We start from the raw sequence: 25,790 nt of genomic DNA, 5'->3' as shown, positions 1-25,790 counted from the left end.
CAAGTTATGTATTAATAGGTATAAGACTGTAATCCATACAAAATATTTAATCCCTTCCATAATCAAGTCTTTGTGATACCATACAGAATATCTTACTTTCATTTCTTCTTTTTTTCCCAGTTGTACCGACTTTCAGTTTCATACTTGAAAGTCAAAGCAACATATGGTGGGACTGTGTTGTTTTTTTCCCCTACAAGCAGAACATAAAACTTGAAGCATTATAGATGCAGACAAATGTACTCACATCTTTGATAAATGATATTTTAATCCCTGAACAGTCCCACTTCATGTTGACGGGCTTGGATACGGTAAAAAAACATGGAGCAAATTATTAAGGTGTTGGAAAAGCAAAACATATAACCATCAAGATCAAAGCTGAAAATGTGGGATTTACATCAATGTGTCACATTTGTTAATAAAAATGCAGTAACGGGCTAAACACCCAAAGCATAGGGAGAAGTGATATGTGGGCAAGAAGTCTGCTAACATCAACTTCTGCCACAGCAGACATTGGCAAACCATTTGTGAAGATACCGTACGTGGTGGAAACCGGTTTTGAGAGTTAAAAGAATCCTAACACACACTCACCATTTTTTGTTTTATATATGCCATATAAAAGGCATAAACTTGTGAGCACAGCCAACTCCATAACAATGTTCCTATTTGTTTTTAAATACTCTTTTCTCACCCTTATGTTGCCTGTATCAAACAATAGTTCTAGATATTAAAATAGGCTTTAATTCTATTCCTTGGCATTCCCCATTTCCGTTCCCTTCGATCTGTCATGAGAAAAAAAAATAAGAAACAGGAAATAACCATTTATCTATTCCCCAGTAAGTTTCAAAATGGAGGTGCTTCTGAGCTTTAAATGCTGTTATATGAATGACATAGCATAAATAGAGAATAAATAAGAAAGGTGTAAAGCAACTCCTTAGAGAGCGGGGGAAACAAAGTCAAAACAAATACATCAGAAACATAATTGCTGGTTCTAAACCATCTGATTATTGAGTTCATGGTTAAACTGCCGTGTAACTTGCTACCGAGTGGCACATTAGCTATTTTATTCAAAAAATAAATAAATAAAAAGAATGAATTTCAAACCATATCACCTAACCTGTTTGTTAGCATCTTATAGTGGTACTGACTAGAAAGCGCTTGACATTTTAATAGGGGTTCTTGGCTTTCTGAGTACCACTACCTCTTATAATGCACTTCAACCCATAGTACCAGTCTGAATGTCCTTTGGATCAGGTTGTTGTTATCAGCCAGCAGTTCCAAAGATGGTTTTTCATTGGCTGGTATTCCTTCTGCTCCTACTATCTTGAGTAGGGAGTCTAATGCAGAGTGAGAGCAGCACGTAGGTTGCTGGTTTTAATCTGGCCTCACTTTAGAACCCCTTAATATAACAATATGCCTCCAGTGTAGCAAACAAGATGTAAAGTAACCACAGGGTCACAAAAAGCAAAGTTGTGGCAAGTCTGTAGCTCTTGGGGCCACCCAGTTCTCCACCAATATGAGGTCGCCTCCTGTACAGCAAGACGCTGATGCAGACAAATGCGAAAATGGTGAAGAGGGTTACGGAGAATGCTAAGGTGCCTGCAGACACATGAAACTCCTGTCCTTGTGAGGCCCAGTAGATGGCAGCCACAGACCATGCCAGACCAATACCCAGAAACACATTAACTGCGTTACTGCCAGTCACGTTTCCAATTGAAGCATCTGCATACACATCCTGGGTAGCAGCCACTTTACTTGCAAATGTATCTAGAAGAAAAAATGAGAAGAAAAACAGAAATTGTGCATCGGGGGATAGACTTTCAACCTGTATAAAATAATTCCTGCAATATATATTTTCCAAATAAGCTGCTTATTCTAATGTCCTTGGATAACCTAAAAGCGTGCCACAGCCTAGAAAAAAATCTAAGATCTAAAGAGGTGAATGTATAATATCCAACTGTCATGCATATTCTTTTGTTAATGCTTTATCCTTCAGTGGTTGAATAAACTTTATTAAAATATGCCATATTTATAGGCAGACAGGCTGCCTTTTGGAATGAGAATTTTTTTTTCCTTCAGAAACTAAGGTTGTGTGGTTTAGACCAAGAGCTGAAGCCCCATGACAGATGTCACTGACAGAGAATACATTTGTTTGGATTTTAGAAGTGCCTTTCTGTATTAGAAAAGACTCAATATGGAGATCCAACGTTTTCTCAATAGAAGATGTGTGTAGTGCAGTGTAGTGTAAAAACATAGTATCCACACCTCATTAAACCAGTGCAAAAACACCAATGCAGCTTAGACTTGGGGGCAAATTTACTGAAAGGCGAATTTTCGCCCCTCAGAAGGCTCCGCAACACTTCGCTAACGTTAATTCACAGCAAATACACTTCTTTCCGAAAATGCAAAGTTTTGGTGCGGCAAACTAATGCTGGCGTACTTTCGCCAGCGAAAATTCATCATTAGCGCTGAGCTCTTTAGCTAGTGAATTTTCCTCTATGCTTTTTAGTAAATTGGTGATCTCCCTGAAAATTGGCTTTCCGGTGAATTTTCATTAGCGACGGCCACTTCGCCCTTTAGTAAATTTGCCCCTTGGTTGATTGCTCTGTAGGCACTGCAGTAGTAGTACTCCTACTGCTCCTATAAAGGTATAGGTTAGTCTGCAGGATCCACATAAGTACTGACCTTGTTCACAGATATGGTTATCTTTTTTGATATGTTTAATGAGAATTAGAGCCAGTGTATGTGGTTTCTTTTAACGAAAACAAATACTAGCCTGAATCTCTCCTCCCATAGTTATGGCTCATTCTATCCGTATAGCTACATGAGTTTGGACGATTGAGTCAAAAAATTGTACAGTTTTTGTACAATTAATTCAGCATAGGACCCATCTGCTACATGTGCAGCCACCTTCAAGAAATGCAGATTATATAAATATTGTATTGTCATGGAATGCTTCTGTAAGTATTCTGCAGTAAAAGGTTGGAATATTCCCAATAAACCTATACAGTACATCATCAGTAAACTTAAAATGGAAATTTGGATCAATGACAAGGTAAAGAAAGGTCACAGTTTAATTTACATTATATGGCCAACAGTATCCAGATACTACAGAGACATGTCTACAGTTGGAACACTTCCATACTGTCTCTGGAAGGAATGTCAGCACAGGAACTATTTGTAGAGAGCATGGGGGTTATGATCAGGGGCAGACAAACCAAACATCTGCAATTTCAAGTATTGTATGGAGTGTTGTGAAGGCCACTGTGTATGGACTCTGGAGCAGTAAAAACAAATCTTCTAGAGCAGGGGGGGTCCACAATATTTTTTACCCTTGAGCAACATTAAGATGTAAAAAGAGTTGTGAGCAATGTAAGCTTTAAAATGTTCCTGGGTGGTGCAAAATAAGTGTTGTGATTGGCCATTTGGTAGCCCTTTTGTGGACTGGCGGCCTATAGTAGGCTCTGTTTGGCAGTACATCTGTTTTTTATGCAACCAAAACTTTCCTCCAAACCAAGAATTCATTGTTCTATCACTGTTCTAGAGTAATAAACAGCATTTCGCCATTTGGCAGTCGCATAGCAAAGTCTGCCTGAATGTTTAATGCCAATGGCAATGTTTAGTGGAGAAGGAATAATGGTGTAGGGTTTTCATGGTTTGGGCCTCTGGTTCCACTGAAAGCAAACATTAAGGCAACAGTATACAATTACATTCTTGATAATTATATGCTTCCTACTATGTGGCAACAATTTGAGGAACACCCTTTCTTGTTTTAGCACACTATGCCCTCATACAGAAATCAAGGTCCATAGAGAATGGGATTGCTGGGATGAGAGTGAAAGAACTTGACTAGCTTGCTGAACATCTGTGGAATAAAAAAAGGATTGCTCACTGCGAACCAGGCGTGATCCACAACATCAGTGCTCCTGTGGTTGAATGGAAGCAAATCATGAAAATGCCACGATCAGTCTTTCTAAATCTAGTGGAAAGTCTTTCCAGAAGAGTATAGGCCGTTATAGCAAAAAAACGAGGAACTAACTCATGGTTATTACCCTGGTTTGAGAATAAGGTTTTGGCAGGTGTCAGGTAGCTTTTGGCCATATAGTATATTATTTATTGTACTATGACGGAGGATGGCAGTCCTAAACCCTAGCCAGTGATAGTATAATAAACCGTTATCATATTCACACATCAACAGATATCAAGAGTTTAACTTACCAGGCACGGATGTGCCAAAAGCTACAAACACCACTGCGGTTACAGAGTCTTTCAAACCAATGGTGCAGCCAAAATGTGAGGCAAGGTCTCCAATGATTGCAGTGAGAATGCCAATGATAATAATTGACACCACAAAACAAGCCCATCCATTTAAATATTCAGTGGGAGGCACACAGGCAAAAAGCACTTTCCAGAACACGGTCAGGAAATGCATGACGTAGTCAAAACAAGATGGCAGCCTTTCCTCTCCAGAATCATCATCTTCTTCATCTCCAGCTACAATGTAAAGGCAAGAAAACAGAATATACCTTGTCAGGTACATTATATTTAACATTTAAAAATACATTTTAATTTGAATATATATATATATATATATATATATATATATATATATATATATATATATATATATATATATATATATATATATATATATATATATATGAATAAAATGCAGAGCTCCATTGCTTTTATGGGGGAAACAGAACAGATAGATGAATTAATATAACTGCAGTGCAAAATGGGAAAAGCAAAGCCTACAGGCAAAAGTCCAACAGTTGCGCTATAAAGCATGCTTGATCAACCAGCTGTTACTAAACACAAAGAATCCTTCTGTAATCTCTGTTGCTGTAGGGTGTTCACACTTCATAATGTGATATAGTACACCTTATAGCATGCTTTTGCTATAATGGAAATTATCATTCAAAATACATCAATTTGCAACGGATGGCTAACCATCCCTCCCCCTGGAGGCATTGTGCATAAAATAGATGGGATTGATATTTACAAACTGTTATCTTTTATAAAGTCTTCTCGTGTAATTACTCTAACTACTAAAGAGTACGGAAGCCTTGATGCTCCACAGGGTGCACTTCCATGAGAGACTGTAGGTTGAGGAGAGAATTGTAATGGTACTACCACCAGAGACATTGCATACTGATTTTATTCTTCTGGAAGAAAGAAATACCATTTTGTATTTATATGTATCTAGAGTGAAAGAATACAACGTCATAAGAGTGTTATCTCACCCGCACTGACAGTAATAGCTTCCATGAACTGATCCCTCCATGAATGTGTCCCTACTACCAAAGCTAGGTTGGTCTTCTTAATCAACTTGTCCACAGTGCTCTACAAGAGAAATAATACACAAAGATTCACACTGAAGAAGCAGCAGCCATCAATACAAGGTAACATTTATTTGCTAGATGTAACACTGTGGGAGAACATAGGCTATCCACCTTTCCTTTCATCTTTGCCCATTCACTAACTTAGGTAACATCTAAAAAAGTTGCTGACATTTCACATTTACCAGAGTCCCCAATCATAGCATTTTCTTGGGACAATCTTGAAATATCAGGGTCGATGGTGGTAAGGGAGTCTGTAGTTCAGGGTAGAAGGTAGTTTACATTATTAACAAATGGAGTACCCCATGGCCCAAGGTTACCACCTTCTTAATTGCAAAAGAAGTGTGTTTGATTAGAGGGTTGATTAATGCAGTTTTACACCTGGCATATTTCACATGACATTTTAAAAAATTTAAAAAAAAACGAAATAGGGCTGTCCTGATACTTTGACTTTCCACCTACATCTTCCTTTATCCTCTACATCTGGTATCTTGCTGAGGATAATGGGAAATGCATTTACACAAGAGCAGATCCACCAGCTAAACGTCCCAATTTGAAACTATACTTTTAAGAAGTAAAATTTATAAAAGCACATGAAGACTATGGCATACAATAAGTCATAACTTGGCATTCCCATATTATCAGTTTAGTATGTCATTGTTTGCTCTCCACTCTCCAGATCATTCCAAGACACAGAAATACCGAACATATCAGTCCTAATGGGCTATCAGAAGCCTAATCATATTGTCCTATATTCCTTAATTATTCATTTGAGAAACTCGTATTTTATAGGCCACTCTGTAAGCAAACACAATTTTCCTCCATTAGCTTTACCTGCCCTGTCCTCCCAATTACCTCTGAGACAGCAAATTAATTTTAGGAAGCTTTTCATAGAAATGTTTAACGAGGCCTGCTTATTCTTTACTGCAAAATCTAAAGCAGGTTTTAACTGTTTGTGGCTCTGCTTTTCCCTGCAAATCTTTTCTATTCTTGCACACACAAATTCTAAAGGTTATATTTCAATTAAACTCACCTTAAACTCATATGATTCTTCAATGACGACTTCAAGCTTGGGGTGCTCTCCCAAAATTGGTTTGCCCATTTCAGCAATTCGTTTGGCTTCCTCCTCCTCCACGGACAACTTCCTTTCTGCAAGATCTGCTGCTAGAACAGCATCAAAATAATTGGGTCAGTACAGAATTTCACTTCTCGGTACATTCTACATGGTTAATCCACAAGTGCTGGGTAAACACTGTGTAGAAGAAAATGTAATGTCACAAACATTTCAGGTTTTAAGCATTAAAAAAACAAAAAAGTAATGGAATTAGCAAAGAAAGGAACCTGGAGAAAATGCAAATAATCCCAAGATGATAAAATACTGAAGCTTGGCTAAAAAAACTGATATGCCTAAAATATTATGTTATCACTCCCAAAAGTAATTGTATGCACTGTATAGTCCCCTTTCAGCAATATGTTACATTTACTGGTCATAATATGACTCTTAAACAAGATGCAGAAATTTTGTAAAACTCTATCTCGGATGTGCAGATCAATTGAATTGAACAATGATTCCATTTTATGCAATTTGGTTATCCATGCATGTGGCCGACTATCTCTAATAGGGGGATCAGATCAAATTGATTCAAGCTGATATTCATGATTTTGATCTGCTGACAGTCTCCCTGTGAGTCTATGGGCTGATGACAGTTACAGCCCAGAAATAGCTGATAACCTCTTTAAATGCACTACAGGTTGTTGCCTAAATTCTGGATATTATTGTCTGTAGGAAGTATGCGTCCTTGTTTGTTCGAGAAGAAAACAAAACTGTTTGGGGTTTGAGGAATGATATTTTCTCTTGGATGTTTTATATAGAGAAACACATTTACTAATTATAGAGGTGTTACAAATAAAGATGTATTCAGTTTTGGAGTTGAGAACTAGTAACTTCAATACATTTCCAATTACTAAAAGAGCTTTACATTTGTAAACTGCAAATACAATCCAACACCATGCCAACACATTACATGGCCTTTGGGAGATAAAATCTATTTTTCCTAATCACATTTAATATTCTATAAGGGTGTTGTGTACATTCTCTGATGCATACAAAATTACTGGGCTTAATTACTAGTGCAAAGTGAAAACAAAAAAAACCCCAAACAATGATATTGCCATGTTTTTAACCAACAATGTAATATGCAAAGGGAGCCTTGTTTTTGCAACCAAGGCAAGGCGGCGTAAAGTACAGGGCTGCTATATTTTAAAAATATTGTGTGCTACAGACCTGCACTGCATTCTGATTTATTGGACTCAGACCCACTACCTGCTCTACCTGCTTCTTGCATGAACCGTGCCCATTCAACTCATTTTATCTGTAGCCTAAACCACTCCTTGTAGGAACAAAGCTCATAATGTAGGATCAGGAAGGTAGAAGGGCCTTTAGGAAGGGAGGGAGTTGTGCCATGCCTGCTCTAAAACACTGTTAAAGAAACCAATAGCCTTTTCACATTTGCTATCCACTACTTATAGTCGAATTACTCTAGAATGATATAAGATCTATGGCATTCTTGTTCAGTGTTCCCCTCTAACTTTTGCAATGTTGCACAAACACAGGTTATGACACCATTGCACACAACCAATAGTCAAGGCCAGAACATTTTGTAAGCAATCAAATAATTCACAACTCGCACAGACCCACCCATCACCCTGTGCACACAAAAAAGCTAATGCTATGATGGAAAGATATTTAGCAAGAAAGTCATAAAGAATATGACGATCTTCAAGTAGCCTCAAAAGGGCTGAGATCAACTTGGCTGAGTTCTAAAGGGTTGTCAAAAGTTTGTGGGCTCAAGAAAGGCAAAAAAAGAAAACCCCTTGTTTTAAAAATGACAGTTCAGTAACACTGCCTGTGAAATGGATAGGCGGTACGTTTTAATTTTTGCAAGTTATTTTCCTGAATATCCTGAGCACAATGAATTCTTGCATTCATCATTGCGGAAACAATACCCCCCGGTGTGCCTCGCATAGACATGAATTGTGAATGTCAACAGACTTCATTATTTAACTGCTTTTTTTTTCTGCGCAGCTTTTTATTGCTCGGTAGGTAATAAATCAGTAGTTTCAACAACTTCAATTAATTATATAGTGAATGGATTGATGTCTTCCTGTTTATACGTGCTGTGCCCAACTTCAAACCCGAACGCAACTGACGTGGCTCAAAATACAAAAAAGTTTACATTTATTAAGGGATGAGGATTGATTTATCCAGCCAGAAAACTAAAATGATGTCAGTATCAAATGATTGACCTAGGGAGCTTAATTGTTAATAGGCTACAGGGTTGTCAAATATTGCAAAACAGAACTTGAACAAACAAATGTTCTTTACAAGAAGAATCAAATAAATGTGCCCTTTACACACACCTGCTATATGTGTGGTTACATACGAGCGATTATATATTCCATACTGCTATACAGCAGGAGATGGCTTTATACATTTAAAACAAGAATTTAATATGTACACAATCTGATACTGTAAAGTGAAAGAGCTTTGATCATTAAAACTTACAAACAGAGGGATAGGTTAAATGAGGTGTACATAACCGTATTCTATAAATAGAGTGGAATGATCTAGTTATTGGGTGCGTATAAGAAGTGAAGGAGAGGGTATGTATATTTATGTTGTGTATATTTATATACAGGATGTGAAGCAATCTTCTGAACTCCCTAAACTGGGCATTATTTCTTATTATTCCCAAGGTTTGAATAAGAAATGTGTATGGGACAAAAAAAGATTTATTTTTTTAATAAAATCTACTATGATTCAACAGAATATTTCAGGTACAGAAACTACTTGGTATGGGCAAAGTTTGCATCAGCAACTGATAGCAGCCAATCAGTAGGAAGCACTTTTGATCGGCTGCTATGAATTACTAGCCCTATTGCAAAGGTTGTGCCTTTTATTCCATTAACCCCAATGCTAAACTTTCTCAGACAGCATTCTGAGATTGAATGGTGCCACGTTCTGAATTGCCAGCCCTAGCTGACAGTTGGTGATTGCACAATTCCTTAAATGCACGTCAGCTGTTCTTCCTCTACCAAGGGTCAGTGACTTTACTGCTTATTTCTGTCACCAGTAAAGCAAAAATTATCAAGAGATGTGTGTGGGTGTTTGTCTTCTTTACCCAAGAGATAAAATAAGAAAAGACAAAGGACAGTGGAGTTATATCGTTTTTTTGTTGTTGTTCAGACATGGCAAGTTGACGTCTTTTAGAAGAAAATGACTTTGTCTATTTAACACACCTTTATGAAGCCCATGTTAGGGACCTCATGCTGGAATCCTAGCAGCAGCCAAATAAACACAAGTTCCTTGAGGGCTCCCCTATGTTTGGCTGTTAAATCTATGATTCTGCTTGGCTAATCTTCCCCTGGCTGGTTACAACCTTTCTTACCATCTCCTTGGGTTATACTGTAGTAACAAGTCAGAATGGACATATTCTGATAACATGAGTGCATGGACAGACAAACTGGGGCCATACATAGAGATCTCAATAGTAGGAATAATTCCCTAGTCCCTCTCACAGCCTTTAGAGACAGATACAATAACTATTCTGTTGTACTAATTGCAATTCTGAAGGAAATCAAGGTCAATGTTGTTTTAATCACATACATGGAGCAATGTTGGCGCAACTTGTTTATGGTCAGTAGGCATTATGATACCCACTTGATACAAATGAAATCAACTACAAAAAAATCAGTTTCAAGCCTCCAGAATGACTTCATTAACTTACCGTGATTCAACAGCAGAGCTTTTATACAAAGCAGAAAAGGAAAGAGAGAGAGAGAGAGAGAGAAGAAAAAAAATCTAATTAAAATGAGATTTCCAACTAAACCAACAAAACTATCATGGATTATGTATTTAGAAATTAATGCACATGCACATACATGTCAACACCAGAGAGTTCTAGAATATGATGATCATCCAAGTTAGACTGGGACATGTGGCTCCTTCAATGGGGTAGATTCAGTAACGGGTGAATTTTCGCCAGCGTCAGCTTGCACAGCTCACACCAGTTCACCAGGCGCAAATGCACTACGACTACGCCAAGTCAATAATATGTGGAGTTTCGTCCTGGGCGCTGAACGCTGGCGACTTTTCGCTAGCGTTACTTCTGCAGTGCAAGCTTTTCTTACTGAAGATGCATTAGCGTTCATTTGTGCCTAGTGAAAATTCGCTAGTGATCTTGCGCTTAGGTCAATTTGCATTGGGCGGGTAATTTAAAGTTGTATGGACGTCTTTATTATAAATGTTGGTGCAAATGCTTGAAGTTACCACTTTTTATTACAAATGTCCAGGGAACCTTAATAAAGACAAGAGAGTTAATGTAATGCCCTACACATGAGCCCACTGTAAAATTAATGTTCCATATGTTATGAAATGTCTGGAGAAAAACGGTTTCCCAAAAAAAGTTTGTTAGGACTTTTGCAGGCAATACCACTTAAAGAAAGGAAAAGTCGCCAGCATTTTTTTGAACTTTAATGCATTTTCGGCACACAGGATATATATGTAGGTGATAGAAGAATGAGGAAGATCTAGCTTCTTTTAAGCACTGCGCCTGGTCTGAGATGGCAAAGTCAAATCTGGCAAAAGAAATAACATTCAGTAAAATCCGCACTTTACTGAAACAACCTTTTGCCAGAGCGAAAAGTCGCCTGGCCATAGAGTGCGAACAAACGCTATCAATGGTTTCTTTCGAATTGATACCGGCGCCTGTTAGTGAATAGTCGATGTCCCTGTGGATGGTAACGCTGGATAATTGTTGCTAGCATTAGCCACTTCGTCCTTTAGTGAATAGACCCCAATGTCAGGACATCACTTAGGCTGAATGAAGTGATATTCTTTGTTCTTGGACTGTACTGATCCATACTATTGATCCATTGCTAAAGGACAATATCATCTTCAAATCAATAAATATTCTACAGGAGTTTTCACCACCATGATCTCCAAAAATAAATCCTAGACTGTCCTGCCAGCGTACCAGAAGCTCTCCCAGTGGGTCCAGCCAAGGACAGCTCCCATCAGCCATTTGTTATTTTAGCCCTATATTTTAGGCATATGTAACGCATATAACATTATTAACATGTATTTATATAGCGCCAACATATTGCGTAGCACTGTAAAGTAACTGTGATTATACAAGTACATCACATGAATTACATACATAGAATATATGGAGTAACAAACATCACAATCAATACAGGTACAAAGAGGTGAGGAAGGCCCTATGCATAGGCATACAGTCTAAAGGGAAGGGAGTAATACACAAGGTGTGGGAGTGGGCAAGATCGAAGTAAGTGGGTGAGAAATGTGGTGTTGTATGTCTACTGTTATGAGCTTGGGCCCTGGATAAGACATTCCCTGGTGGGCCCTATGAAGCTTGGCCAACTCTGCAGATATATCATAAATGTTATTTCTTCATTCAATATATAAAGATTGCTTAAAAGCAGTGCCAATAAATTATTAACTCCCATCAACTATGCAAGAATAATAATCCATTGCCACATTAGCATTCCGGAAGGATCTTGGAAGTTATGTTGATGTTTTATTTCACTTAGCATTTTTCTGATTAAACAAAAGGAAATTGGGAACAGATTAAACTTCATGGATTTATGACTAATTCACAGACGAGGATGCAGAGTCATTTTAATAACGCTTTCTATCCTGTGAAACGGGGGGGGGATAATAAAGCTATTATGATGCGCATGTAATAAATATTATGTTCTGCCTTAATAAATCAATGACTATGAAAAATGTCAGTATGACCAACACAATTCTTCCAACCCAACTGTAAAGCAGCCACAAGTAAAGGTACACGGCACACTGGAAGGGGCAAGGGGGGTATAGGCTTTAGGCAAGTTTAGGGACAGGGGTAGGGGGCCTTGAGGTGAAACCCCCATTGGGCCCTGTACACCCTAGTCCGACACTGAATATAGAGTGGGTAACATGGGAAGATGCTTCCTATTCTAGCAGGCAAAAGCACTGCAGTACAGTATATTTAAGGTTGCATTTTATTAGTCTGCTAGGAATTAATTGTAATAACTGGGTTCCATGCATAGGGATTTTAGATAAAGGGTGGCTAGTGCAGGCAAGGAATAGCAGAATTGATGTACTACAAACTCTGTGAATTTTAGAACATTGATGTTTGTGCAGTTAATTCCAACCGGTTTATTCCGTCACAGCAGTTGTCATAGCAGCGTTATATGGAATATGTAAAATCATGTGAAATCAATGAAACAACACTATAACATTATAAACGTAAAAATAAATGATTTTCTTTTAGTGTTTGTATGAAATAAATAGAGGATTGGTGGAGCCCTCTTTATACAGGTGGATGTATGTATATGAATCTGTGTATAGGGGGGTCAGGGGTGACCTGCAGCACATGCAAAGTTTTCGAACACACGTGAGTTTCTGTGAATCGTGGGTGACTCGCAATTTTTGCATTCTGTAGGTGAACAATACACACTCTGTGCAATTTTAAAGAATCTTACTTTTTGGGTTCGCAACCCTTTACATGAGCTACCCATTAAAATTAAAGGGGTGGTATTTTTGTTTTCCTTAGTTTGTCCTGATATTAGAGAATAAATGTACATTCAATTTATATATATATTCAATTCTACTTTATATAGCAATGATATAAAGGAGAAACATGCACTTGCCACATTAGGAGGCTCTGTTTATATAAATAAGTTAAAACATTATTGTTACAAGATAGATAGATAGATAGATAGATAGATAGATAGATAGATAGATAGATAGATAGATAGATAGATAGATAGATAGATAGATAGATAGATAGATGATAGATAATAGATAGATAGATATATAGATAGATAGATAGATAAATAGATAGATAGATAATAGATAGATAGATAGATGATAGATAATAGATAGATGATAGATAGGTAGATAGATGATAGATAATAGATAGATAGATATAGATAGATAGATATAGATAGATAGATGATAAATAGATAATAGATAGATGATAGATAGGTAGATAGATAGATGATAGATAATAGATAGATAGATAGATAGATATAGATAGATAGATAATAGATAGATGATAGATATGTAGATAGATAGATGATAGATAATAGATAGAGAGAGAGAGAGAGAGAGATAGACAGATGATAGATAGATAATAGATAGATAGGTAGATAGATAGATAGATGATTGATAGATAGATAGATAGATAGATAGATAGATAGATAGATAGATAGATAGATAATACATATATTATGATAGATAGATAGATAGATAGATAGATAGATAGATAGATAGATAGATAGATAGATAGATAGATGATAGATAAATGATATATAGATGATAGCTAGATAATAGATAGATGATAGATAATAGATGATGATAGATAGATAGATAGATGATATATAGATGATAGATAGATCGATAGATAATAGATAGATAGATAGATAATAGATAGATAGATCGATAGATAATAGATCGATAGATAATAGATCGATAGATAATAGATAGATAGATAGACCGATAGATAAACCTTTTGCAGTATATTATAGGTTAATTTCAGTCATTCCCATCAGTCCACGCCCCAGTGGAGCATGCACTCTCATAGCCACTTAACCACATGCAAAATAGTGTCAAATAAATCAGGAGCCCTAGAAAGAATATCACAGAAATACTAGTCCATGCAGAAAGTGCCTGGTCAGAATGAGATGTGCCAATCAGTTCAAACTGTGTCATAATGTAAGTATATATATCTTTATCTATGCAAAGATACATTTTTACAATTCAAAAAAGGATAACAGAAATAACTAGATATGAACTAGTAACAAAACTATACAAAGTAAAAAAAATTAAATGGTGTGTGTGAGTTCACTCAATTGTTAGCCTTAGAAATAACTTGTCAATGCAGCAATATTCAGGTAACCTTAAACAGCAATATGCTTGTTTATTCACAACAGAGTTTTCAAGAGAGAGGTAACTTGTATCATTTGTGACAAAAGCAACAGTAACTTACAGAGTTTGTCCATTAACTAAAATAGCCTGTGGAATATTAGCAACTATTGCATCAATTCTAACAGCTGCCTTTATTATTATTATTATTATTATTATTATTCTTTTACAGTTTCTGAATTATTGGCCTTCTTCTTCTGACTCTTTCCAGCTTTAAAATGGGGTTCACCGACCCCATCTAAAAAAAACAAATTTGTAAGGCTACAAATGTATTGTTGTTGCTACTTTTTATTACTTATCTTTCTATTCAGGCCTCTCCTATTCCTGGAATTCATATTCCAGTCTCTTATTCAAATCAATACATAGTTGCAAACTGGAGAGCTGCTGAATAAAAAGCAAAATAACTCAAAAACCACAGATAATAAAAAATGTAAACCATTTGTCAAATATTATAAAAGTTATAAAACCCTTTAATGAAACTCAGGGATTCTGCTCAGCAGGGGCAAAGATAGGAAATGTATTTGTATCCAATTGATGACCCCCTTCCCAGATGCTTCAGAAAGACAAAACTAATACTTCACTAAATACATGCCTGCAACTTGAATGGCTGCCCCCATAGTTACAAAGGAACTGCTTTATTTAAACAGTAGTGGTGTTTCTGGAGCAAATACAGTACTTTACCAGTGAAGGTTAACAGTGTATAATATTTTTGCTGTGTTACTGGCCTTTAAAAGCCCTATAAATACAAAAAAATAAGAATATTAGATTAAACTGTGATTGCCCAAAGCAATTAGCAATCTGCATTCTACTGTACCTTCTGAATGCGCTGATAATTCCTAAGAAACCAAATTCTTTTAAGCGCAATGGGTTGAAAATTTGATTTCTTTTCCTGAGCACATGAAATTACTTTATTGCCTACTATGAAATATTACATTCAAAAGGTAAAATTGTTCAATAGTTTTAATGTAATTTTTTTTTAGTTAAAGACAACTATAACTGTGGCCCTCAAGCCTGACATTTATTGTATCAGTAACAAAGTATTGTTGAGACATAAGCAGTTCTTTATAATGTGAACATTTATGTCCAACTTGGTTTTTGTTGTTTCCTTTATGCAGACAACTGCTGGAAAAAATGTACAAGTTGAGTTTTTGTATGGTGCCAGCCACTTACTATACAACATGAAGCTCTTCACAACAATAACGCAGGAATCAAAATGAAGAGATTAGAAATTTGGAACTGAGCGGTAACTCATTTCAATTCACAGGCAGCATGTGTGGCCTTGACTTCTCATATTCGCTTTAATACTCTTTTTGTTGGAATAAATAAAAGTGTACAAGTTACCATTTCATGTAGGCGTTAAAGCCCTGACAAGAGAGTTGTGCGCTGTGTAGCAGTAACAGAACTAAATGCTTGCGGGCCCTGGTGCAGGCGCCAGCATTGTGTCACTGTATGTAGTACATTTTAGAGTGCTGATAGGTTTCCCTGTCTCCTGCTCTGTTCTGCCTGCCCTATGCTCCCTGTGTGTGCCATACTCTGCCTGCCCTATGCTCCATGTGTGTGCCATACTCTGCCTGCCCTATGCTCCCTGTGTGTGCCATACTCTGCCTGCCCTATGCTCCATGTGTGTGCCATACTCTGCCTGCCCTATGCTCCCTGTGTGTGCCATACTCTGCCTGCCCTATGCTCCCTGTGTGTGCCATACTCCACCCGCACTATGCTCCCTGTGTGTGCCATACTTTTCCTGTTGAACATAAGTCTGGTATTTATTCTGGGGTTTGTTAGCATTTGAAAATTATTGTTAGGGTTCCCTAAGGTGTTTAATCATGTGCTGGGGGATGCTGTGTTATCCACAGGGGAGGAGGAGGCATATGGATTTAAGGGTATATTTTAATATGACTTACATTGTTTTACATATAAGTGATATCTCTGCAGTAAGCACCATTTGTTTTTTTTTGTGTGCTACCACCATTAATGTGGACATGGTCTTGTGGTAACATGGGTGTGGTTTAAAGTGGGTGTGGTTTAAAAACAGGGAGTGGTCAGCACTGGCTTCCATTATCAGACCTCTACCATGTAGGCCAGAAAAATACCGACCCTCTGTACCACAGAAGTTGGACAGCACTGATTTGAATAATATAAAGGAGGCATTTCTTAAAGCATTATGATGGTAAATGTTCTTCTTCTGCAAAGTCTAAACCCTTAGGTGGTGGATATCCGCTTTAAAGAGATACTGACACCAGAAATGATCATAACATTGACTTTGAAGGCAATATATAATCTTTCCATTAAAGTATTTTACCTGATGCTTTTACATTATCTGGATGATCCCCCATGTTCCTCTATGAGGGGGCTGCCATATTTGCAGAGGCGGGCCAGACCTGCCGGGCTCCCTAGGCAAACTAATTTTAATTTAAGGAAAATAATTTTCCAAATCCTTTTACCCTGCATGAAATCTGATCAGGCAGCAAGCTTTCAGACAGGTGACATGCTCCACAAGCTTATATTGCCTTCCTAAGGTAGCATGTGGCATGGGCAATATCTCAACTTCAGCTTTTAACCTAGTTTTCCAATATCATTCATGATGACTTCATGCCTTTTCCTAATGTTGTCATTGGCACCCTACGCACCTCTCTATAACTCTAACCTTTATTTACATAAACTTTATCTATGACAACCTGTCTACCCGTCACTTGAGGAAGGGCATTTGTTTGTCCCGAAACGTTTGAACATGACTCACATGTCAAGAGCACTACAATAAATTTGGGATCACCCCGCATCTGAACAAGGTATTGGTTATTTCATTTTTTGCATTATATTATTGCTGGCGGTGGAAGAGGCCAGTACCAATACCTTCCCCAATTTTTTCTATTTTTCTGAAGAACCTGTCTTCCCTCCCCAGTACTCCCAGTCAGCTACCGTCACACATGCCAGTTTAAAGCTGTCATCCTCAATATCTTCACTAAAAATGACAAATATCCTGGACAATATATTACCTGACCTTCTGCCCCCTATTTCCCCTAGTATCTGCGTGATGTCCCATACCCAAAGTCAGAAAAAGGCTGTTATCTGTTGTTGACTGACCATGACAGTGCACATTGGATTGGCCTCATAACATAATAATGGAATTGTGAAACTACTTCTTGTAGTTAAAACTAGGGCAAACACTTTCCAATGTGTGTGCGACACAGGCTTTCCCTTACCTTTGCTTCTGCATCCTACACATAAATTCCTCAGAGCTCTGCATCTTCTTAATTGAGAGAAAGCCGAAGGGCTCTTATAGCCTTTGGGACTGAAAGCACCACAATTAATTTGAAGTGATGTGTGAAGATTCCCGGTCTGAAATCTTTTAGCAACTGATAACTTCAGAAGAGGATTTAACACACGGACTTTGACACATACGTTCAAGGGCACAGAGACACCTTTGCTTCATGAGATGCCGTCATATCATTTAAAAAAAAAAAAAAAACAACAACAAAACAGTAACAGTGAATAGGTTATCGAGGTCAGTTTCCGGTCCCGCTCCTTTACAAGAGTGCAAAATGGTGTCAACACTTACAAAGCGAAAAAAAGCTGAGAAGAGGAAACTAATGCCAGAAAGTGAAAAGAAAGCTCAACGAAGCTGTCATGATAACTAAAATCTTTTGCTTCTCATGCGCTTTTATTTGCAGTTAGGAAAAAAGTGTAATGGTCTTTACATTTAATCTTTGCAGAGTGTCTCCTTTCAGGTACAGCTAATGACCTTAGTGGGCTTTGTATCAAAAGGACCTCTAAAGTGGTCCGTTGAGGACTCTAAACTGCTATCAAAGAAGCATCTCCTTGGAGCCAGAAGCTGATATAACTTTGACAATGGCACAATACCTGTATAAATGTGTAGCTGTTCTGTAGAACATCTGGAGGGCAACTGGTTGCCCATTACTGCAATGAATTGCAACAATTTTTTCAGTGAAGGATGTATTATCATAGGCCAAGCATCCACCTTTGTTTATATGTATCCAGTTTCTGTAGGGTTGCAACAGTACATACATAATTTGGCTAATTATCACCGTGTGAACAAAAGCTCTCAAATTAGGCTTCAAAAAGTATACAGAGTTCTCAGAAAATGTAAATGTGTTAATATCTCTTTTTTAGACCAAAGAATCATATGATAAAAATAATATAGCAACATATTCTTAATCTGTGGTATAGTATGCAACATGGTGCACAGATAATAGACAGGTAAGACATTCAAGTTAGTGTTCAAGCTCTGTATTTGTTAAAGTCTTTAATTTTAGAATAGCTTCCATGGCTACTGCATTGCTATTTATAGCTGATCTAAATCCCAGTTTTTGTTTGTAACAAGCTGTCTCTGCCTTGGACAAGTATGCCCTTAAGTTTAGGACATGCTGTAGAGCCATTCTGCACCCTATGATGTGTAGTGCTGCTATATTCCAATAGCATGGACCCCCTTTTACCTGTTCCCTTCTGCACCTTCTTCTGTATAGTACATGATGAAGTTATGAAGCTAGAACAGTGGTTGGCCTCCAGGACATGTGGCTCAGGTGAATGTTTGACTACTACGACCTTTGTAGTGTTAACTTTTCTCAATGAGATTCCAAATATAATACATTTAATAAAATAATGAAATCAAACAAATTAAATAAACTCATCATCTATGACACTGCTTATGACAGATTGCACGTTAAAGGAATACTCAATCAATGGACTGTCAGTACCTAAGAACAGATTATGTCAGGGGTGTCTGAGCTTTAGTCATGAAAGTGAGGGATCTATCCCATCAAATATCTATTGCTGCTACAGCATTGTAAGGGTTCAGCTACAGTGTTATGGAACATATTTAAAGGGGACCTGTCACCCTAAGAAATAATTTCAAATTATTTTCTATCATGTTAGTTGAGCAAAATAAACTTTACTTACACTGTATTTATTATTTAAATTTTGTTTTCTTCTGTCTTGAATTTATACAACCCCAGCAAGCAGGCAGCTGCCATTTTGTGGACACGGTTATTAAGGGAAATTGTGTATCACCCCAAAATCTTGTGTATGCACCAGAATGGGGGACCTAATGTCCATGTGCAGTGCCCTAAACAATTATAGAGTCTGAGGAGGGAAGGGGAATGTAGGGAGAGCAGTGACATGTAGGAAGTGCTGAATGGAAAGTGAAAGTAATTGACTGCCCCTCCTCTATGCCACGGGCATAGAGGTGGGGCCGGAAATAGTTGATTGACAGTTTAGATATTTAAACACCTTTATAACAGGTATGGATGTTTTAATGAAAAATATTTTTGGGGTTCCATATTTAATTTGGAGAGGACTTTCATTATGCAGTTTTTTATGTGTAGGTGACAGGTCCACTTTAAGTGGAAAAAACATTAGATACTCAAACAAACACCACCAACTTTTCATTAGCAATTACTTGACATATCTACAAAATAATACAACAATTAGAAGTTATTTGTAGACAGTCCTCTGCTCAAGATCTACTAACTGCCAGCTAAAGATGACATTGGCAAAATTGGCACATGCAAGCATATAGGTAAATATTAACAGTGGGGAAATTGGTTTTCTGTTGCAAAGATCTTTTACTTTCGGCTTCTGTATTTGGCCATGATTTATCTGCAAAAATAACAGGCAGTAGCAATGTTAACGCCCCCAATTTTAAGAGGAAGAACTGGCAGAAAGGTATAAGTGAACATATGCTTTAAATGAAACTCCAACAAATGGAAATCTTATACAGAACCTTAAACAATGGTACAGCATTTATGTTTACTGCAACTCAGCCAGTCTGAGATCCTTAGAGATCATCATTTAATCTATAGCCCTCCAGTTGATGTTCAGTTCTAGTTCCCAGAATCCTCAACAGGTGCCGGGAGTCGCAATTCAGCAGGAGGGCAACAGGCTTGATATCACTGGATTTAACTGTAATCGCTTCACCATCTTACTTCTAAATGTGATCATTAATACACATATTGTAATGAATACTTCACATCAAATGTGGATTATCCTCTATCATATTCTGAAGATTTAGATTAAGTCCCATAAAACTAGATGGTAAATGAGCTGGCTTTTTTTTTTTTATACATTTTTAATTTGGTTACATACATTTAATATACCGCTTCCCGAGTCAGTTTTAATGAGATTACCACTAGTCATTTAGGGAATATACGACATGTGCGCTGCTGTTAATTTGATGGAAATAACTCAAGTTTATGCAGAGTCTCTTGGCACAAAAGCATTGCACTCCTAACACCAATCACTCACAGACAATATAAAAATAAAATGTACCAAAAAGAGCTAAGAACTGAATTAACTGTTTCTCTTGTTTTTGCCAGCTCTCATTAATAATCCCACTGACAATGAAGAAAATCTTTCTAGTCTGGCATGAAATCTGTCACGTATCAATTGTGTTGATGTATATACTTGGAGCATTGGAAAATACGGATTGTTTCGGAGTTGCTTGTCTGATTCTCAACAGAATAAGTTTGTTTGAGGCCAGGGCAGAGAGGGCTGAGAGGGGCCTCCTTATCTGCAAAATGTTCTTTGTAAAATGACAAAGTACAAACTACAAATTTTAGTATCTAATGTGTATTATGGATGTCCAACCTCATATGGAGCACATGGTCTTCCTGAAATGCCTTAGGTATCCTCTTCTCTTGTGCCAATCTTGCATTTTATAAATTAAAATCACGTCCACTTTCAGAAATGATGGTGCCCTATATGCCTGGGAAACCCTGTCTCCAAAATCTTATACTGTGCTCCCATAATGGCTTTACTTATATATTCCTGCTGAGCTAGAGAAACTAACAACAAACATTTCCACTATTCCAAGGTGGGGGTCTCGCAGAAAATAGTTTGGGAAGACCATTGGGCAATTCGATAAGACTTCATTTGACCTACTGAATCAATTTTGGCCTTCCACAAGATATGACTGCTCTCCTCTTGGGCTGTTTAAGTGCATAGGATTGGCTTGCTCACTTGTGGTTATCCTATAAACAGCTTTTCACATGACTTATAAGCGAATGGCCAATTTAAAAAATAATGTCAATTTGGTTACAGAAATTTGTGCCATTTGTTTGAGACTAGCTAATCTAATGTAAAATGTATGAATAGGCTTTATGCTCTTTAGGCTCTTTTTTTTAATGTATCCCTAACAGAACGCATTTATGAAAGCTGATACAGAATGTGTTTACCTGCTCTGAACAGTTAATGCTATACTGTCACTAACCTTGTGGTTCCCAAACTGTGGGACTGGCCCCCATGGGGTGTTTGGACACGAGAGGGCACAGCCTGAAGGCCAGTAAGGAGGAGAATGGCCATTTGCTTTCCCGGATGCATCTACAATTCCAGCTTAAAGGTCAGTTATGGATGGATTTGGGGTGAATATGTATTTTCTGCCTAAGGTATTCTTGATACTATGGCTGAATATTCTCCTATATCTGTACTCATTTCATTAGCTAAGAAGCCTGACCAAAGGTTGGAACTTTAATATGATCCCTGCCCTAAGTTGGGACCTTCAAGTGGGACTTGAGCTAAAAAAGCTTGACGTCCACTGCCCTAACTGTATACAAGGAGAAAGGATATGAAATATTATTTTACACATTGGATTTTTTTTAAAACTACTATTTCTATTGTGGTTTCCAGCCTGCAACAAATTATGCTATCAGGTTGTCATGGTCACCGACCCTGGCAACTAGATATCACTGTGATATCACTGCTTTTGTTGATCTCATTTGTATTGCTTGTGTTTATTTTCACGTCATTTTGTATTTAACTTCCATTCACACTTCTAAACTGTCATCTGGTTGCTTTTGTAACTAAGCCTTAGTAACCAGATGTTGCTAAGACCATTGGTTACATGTTGCAGACTGTAGCAAAAAAAGACAAACTGTCTCAGGTTTCTGATGTCTAAATCATGCTAAAAGTTAATTTTAAGGTGAACTACTCCTTTAACTTTTTTTTAGCAGGGGTCCCCAGCAAGTAAAATTACTTTTTATTGACAATTCAGTTGCCTATGCTAGGTTTGCTGTTAAGCCATACATTTTATCGCTGTGGGTATAGTCCAAACGCAAACTTTATAACCCAATGGCCTGGAATTTAATTTTAAATGAACTTTCATTTCTTCTCCACTAAATCCTAAGGAACACTAAGCCTATTTGCTAGTTAAATATATAATGAAAACACGCAGGACCTTAATAAATGTTCCACAATTTAATCACTTGCAAATTAGATTAGGAATGCATTGCTGATGCAGAGGGTTGGGATGATTTAGACAAAGCTGTGAGGCATTTCCTAGAAAATTCACAATAATGAATATATTTAATGGACCCTGAAAAAAATATTCTATATCGATAATTCCTTGGAACTGGAAACTGCTGATTGACTTGGCAGTAAAGCAAGTAATCAGGCTGGGACCCTAAATTATGAAAAAATCCATAGAACTTTAAGCAGACAAGTTTTTGTGGTTTTAGGCTAGAGACACACCGCACATAGATACAAGTTTTTGTAAACCAAACAAGCACACTGTGGTACTTACTTTTTAGTGTGCAAACATGGCAAGTACAAAGAAAAGAAGAGGGTACTAGGGCACTGTCAAAGTATGAAAAACTGCCTAATGCAGTGGGCGATGGGGCTATTTTGGGTTTATTGACATCTATTTCTAATTTTATGCAGCTCAATGGTGGTGACAGATTACCAAAAATAACGAGTCCTCTATCCTTAGGGGCAGATTCACTAAAGGGCGAAGTGACTAACGTTAGTGAAAATTCGCCAGCGTGACATCATTTTGTTACTTCGCCGATTTACTAACCGGCGCAAGCGTAACTTCGCTAGCGAAGGAGATAAACTCTAGCGGTAATTCGCTCCCTTACGCCTGGCAAAGTTGCTCTCTGGCGAATGGACGGAACTACGCAAATTCACTAAGATGCGGATTTTACTGAACGTTACCTCTTGCGCCAGACTTGCCTTCGCCACCTCAGACCAGGCAAAATGCAAGAGAGTAGATAGGCCTTCCTCAAAAAATAGTTGAAAATTTTTGTAAGTCCCAAAAAACGCTGGCAACTTTAAATTTTTCAGGGTCATAGGTTGCAAAAGAGCGTAATTTTTTTCTGGGGTACGCGGCTTCCCCCCTACATTTCCTAACATATGGCACATAAACTATACATTGGACTCATGTGTAGGGCAATATAATAACTCTATTTTATGTTATTAAGGTTCCCTGGGCTTGTGTAGTGTAATGTATTTGCTGCAACATATACGTCCATTCAACTTTAACTTTCCGCCGTATGCTAATTAGCCAACGCTAGCGCAACTTTGCTTTGCTTGCCGTAGTAACGCTAGCGCTACTTCGCCAGCATTCGGAGCCCTGGACGCAACTTGGATTTTAGTTAATTAGTGTTGTCCTGGTGAATCTACGCGGGGCAAAGTATTGTGATGTAAGCGAAGCTGACGCTACCGAAAATTCGGCGCTTAGTGAATCTGCCCCTTAGAGTCTGCTATAGCAATCACATGAAAGCACTTGTGCAGGTACACCGAGGATACACAAACATGGGAGAACATACATTTTTCTGGTAGAAAGAGCCTTCATTTAGTTCAGTTTTAGTAAGCATCTGAAGAACTGCAAGTTGGCCAGCCCTGTACTATATTATATACTATAAAAACATCTACAGATATACATGATCCCGCTTCACAAGCATTTGGGGAGAACATAAAGTATCAGCAAGATAATTCTCAATAAACATTATATCCATAAATAACAAATATATGAAATGAAGGGACTTACGCAGTGGCACAGTGAATGGAAGCCATGCACTATGTTATTATACTGGCATTAATTGAATAGAGTAACAGAGAAGATGGATCTGAAGACATTAATAAAAAAACAATGCAAAAAAAAAAGGGTGGAGGTAAGTTGAGGCATAGATGACCGAAAAAGGGTGAGAGCGGGAATACACAGGAGGAAGAAGAGAATTGATTTACCGAAAAAAAGGTGGAAAAGCAAGAGTTGATGAAAAAAAGCCATTATTGGTTTGATTTTAGGTGTGGGAAAAGGGGAATAGTAGTTGGCTCACACCTGATATTCCTCGTTTCATCCATTTCGGTTCACCAAGGGCAATGAAGAAACTTTCTTGCCTTTCGTATTCCTCCTCATCTATAATTTTTACCCTTATGGTTTTCCTGTAGGAACATAAGAGAAACAGTGGTATATATAGACAGAAAAACTGCACAATATAGTATATTGCTTAAACATGGCCGCCAGTCAAAGGCACATTAGGTCAGTTGACTGTTAAAAAAAGAAACAATTGCATCGTTTCTAAAATACTCTGTAATATTTAGCTTCAGAATCATATAGAAATACACAAATACCATAATTGTTTATATTCCTGGTCAGAAATATAGCAGCACATCGGTCCTGAAACCATGACAGTCCCACAAATCATTTCACTCCCATTGAACATATCATGGCTTCTACTTAATAGCACATAATCGGTTAGGAAAAACTGCTCTAGTGACATAAACAGCTTAATCTAGCCCATAAATATAGCAGGTCCCTTAATGAATGGGCCTATCTAGCTCACAACTGGTATAGGGTGACAAATAGGGTCTATTTTCCATTGAATTGCTGTTGTTCTTATGTTGCTACATTAATCACTTCAACGCGTTTTAAATGAATGTATACATTTAAGCCTGAATAAGTGTTCTCAGTGGCCCAAAAGCTTAATATATTTATTCTTTTTTGCCCTAGCAAAGCCCTTTAAGTAAATAATTTGTAAAAAAAAAAAAAAAATATATATATATATATATATATATATATATATATATATATATATATATATATATATAGCTAATTGCAGTAATCATGATAAGGCATGCAGAACTAGAAACACTACATATATATATTAATATTTGTAGTTCTCTACTATTAAATGAAATGCCTGTTATACCGTATTGCCCTACTGTTTCCAGTGCTTCCTTGCCATCTTGTTTCTGAATCATGCAGGTGCCATTTGTGTTGCTCGAGAAACCCTGCCACCAAGTATAGTAAGAAGAGGATTTCAGCTTTCCACTTGAACTGATCACTATCATTTTATATGAAAAGACTATGCAACTGACTAATTCATTGTGATATATTAGCTTACCAGTTCTCTTTCACCCTCTTGCTATTTAGAACATATCATGCCCATGCTGATCTTGAAGCCAGCAACTCATGGAAAATACTGATCAGCCAATTCAACTGATTTTGCAACTGAATAAGTTTGCCACCATTACCTTAAATGTGGAAAAGGGCAGCCTAGAAAGGTCAACAGGTCCTAGTTTTTAAATGAGTCAAGAATTGCCTTTGGCTATATTCCAATCTTTTGTGGATCCCCACTGGATAAGGGAATGGAGCGAAAATAAGAGAACTAGGGATGCACCAAATCCATTATTTTGGATTCGTCCAAACCCCTGATTCTGCCGAATACCAA

The 25,790-nt window shown here is 37.5% G+C and overlaps 1 protein-coding gene across 7 annotated transcripts in view; it reads right to left on the bottom strand.

Annotated features, from left to right (window-relative positions):
• Window positions 1-252: 252 nt before the first annotated feature.
• The window catches only part of slc8a3.L (solute carrier family 8 (sodium/calcium exchanger), member 3 L homeolog), a 172,101-nt gene continuing 146,563 nt past the window's right edge, over window positions 253-25,790 (bottom strand). For 2 of the 7 annotated variants that reach the window (XM_018231103.2, XM_041573299.1), the window contains 6 exons: window positions 24,398-24,501; window positions 10,127-10,144; window positions 6,373-6,503; window positions 5,244-5,343; window positions 4,216-4,491; window positions 253-1,764 (listed from right to left, as the gene is read on the bottom strand). In XM_018231103.2, the coding sequence (XP_018086592.1) occupies window positions 1,388-1,764; window positions 4,216-4,491; window positions 5,244-5,343; window positions 6,373-6,503; window positions 10,127-10,144; window positions 24,398-24,501 (1,006 nt within the window). In that variant the 3' untranslated portion in view covers window positions 253-1,387. The remainder of the gene's footprint in view (window positions 1,765-4,215; window positions 4,492-5,243; window positions 5,344-6,372; window positions 6,504-10,126; window positions 10,145-24,397; window positions 24,502-25,790) is intronic. The other 5 variants (XM_018231105.2, XM_018231102.2, XM_018231104.2 and 2 more) reach the window with 5 other exon arrangements.

The sequence above is a fragment of the Xenopus laevis genome, chromosome 8L, assembly GCF_017654675.1.
Source record: "Xenopus laevis strain J_2021 chromosome 8L, Xenopus_laevis_v10.1, whole genome shotgun sequence".
Lineage (NCBI taxonomy): Eukaryota > Metazoa > Chordata > Amphibia > Anura > Pipidae > Xenopus > Xenopus laevis.
This window is presented reverse-complemented; position numbering and strand designations above follow the sequence as displayed.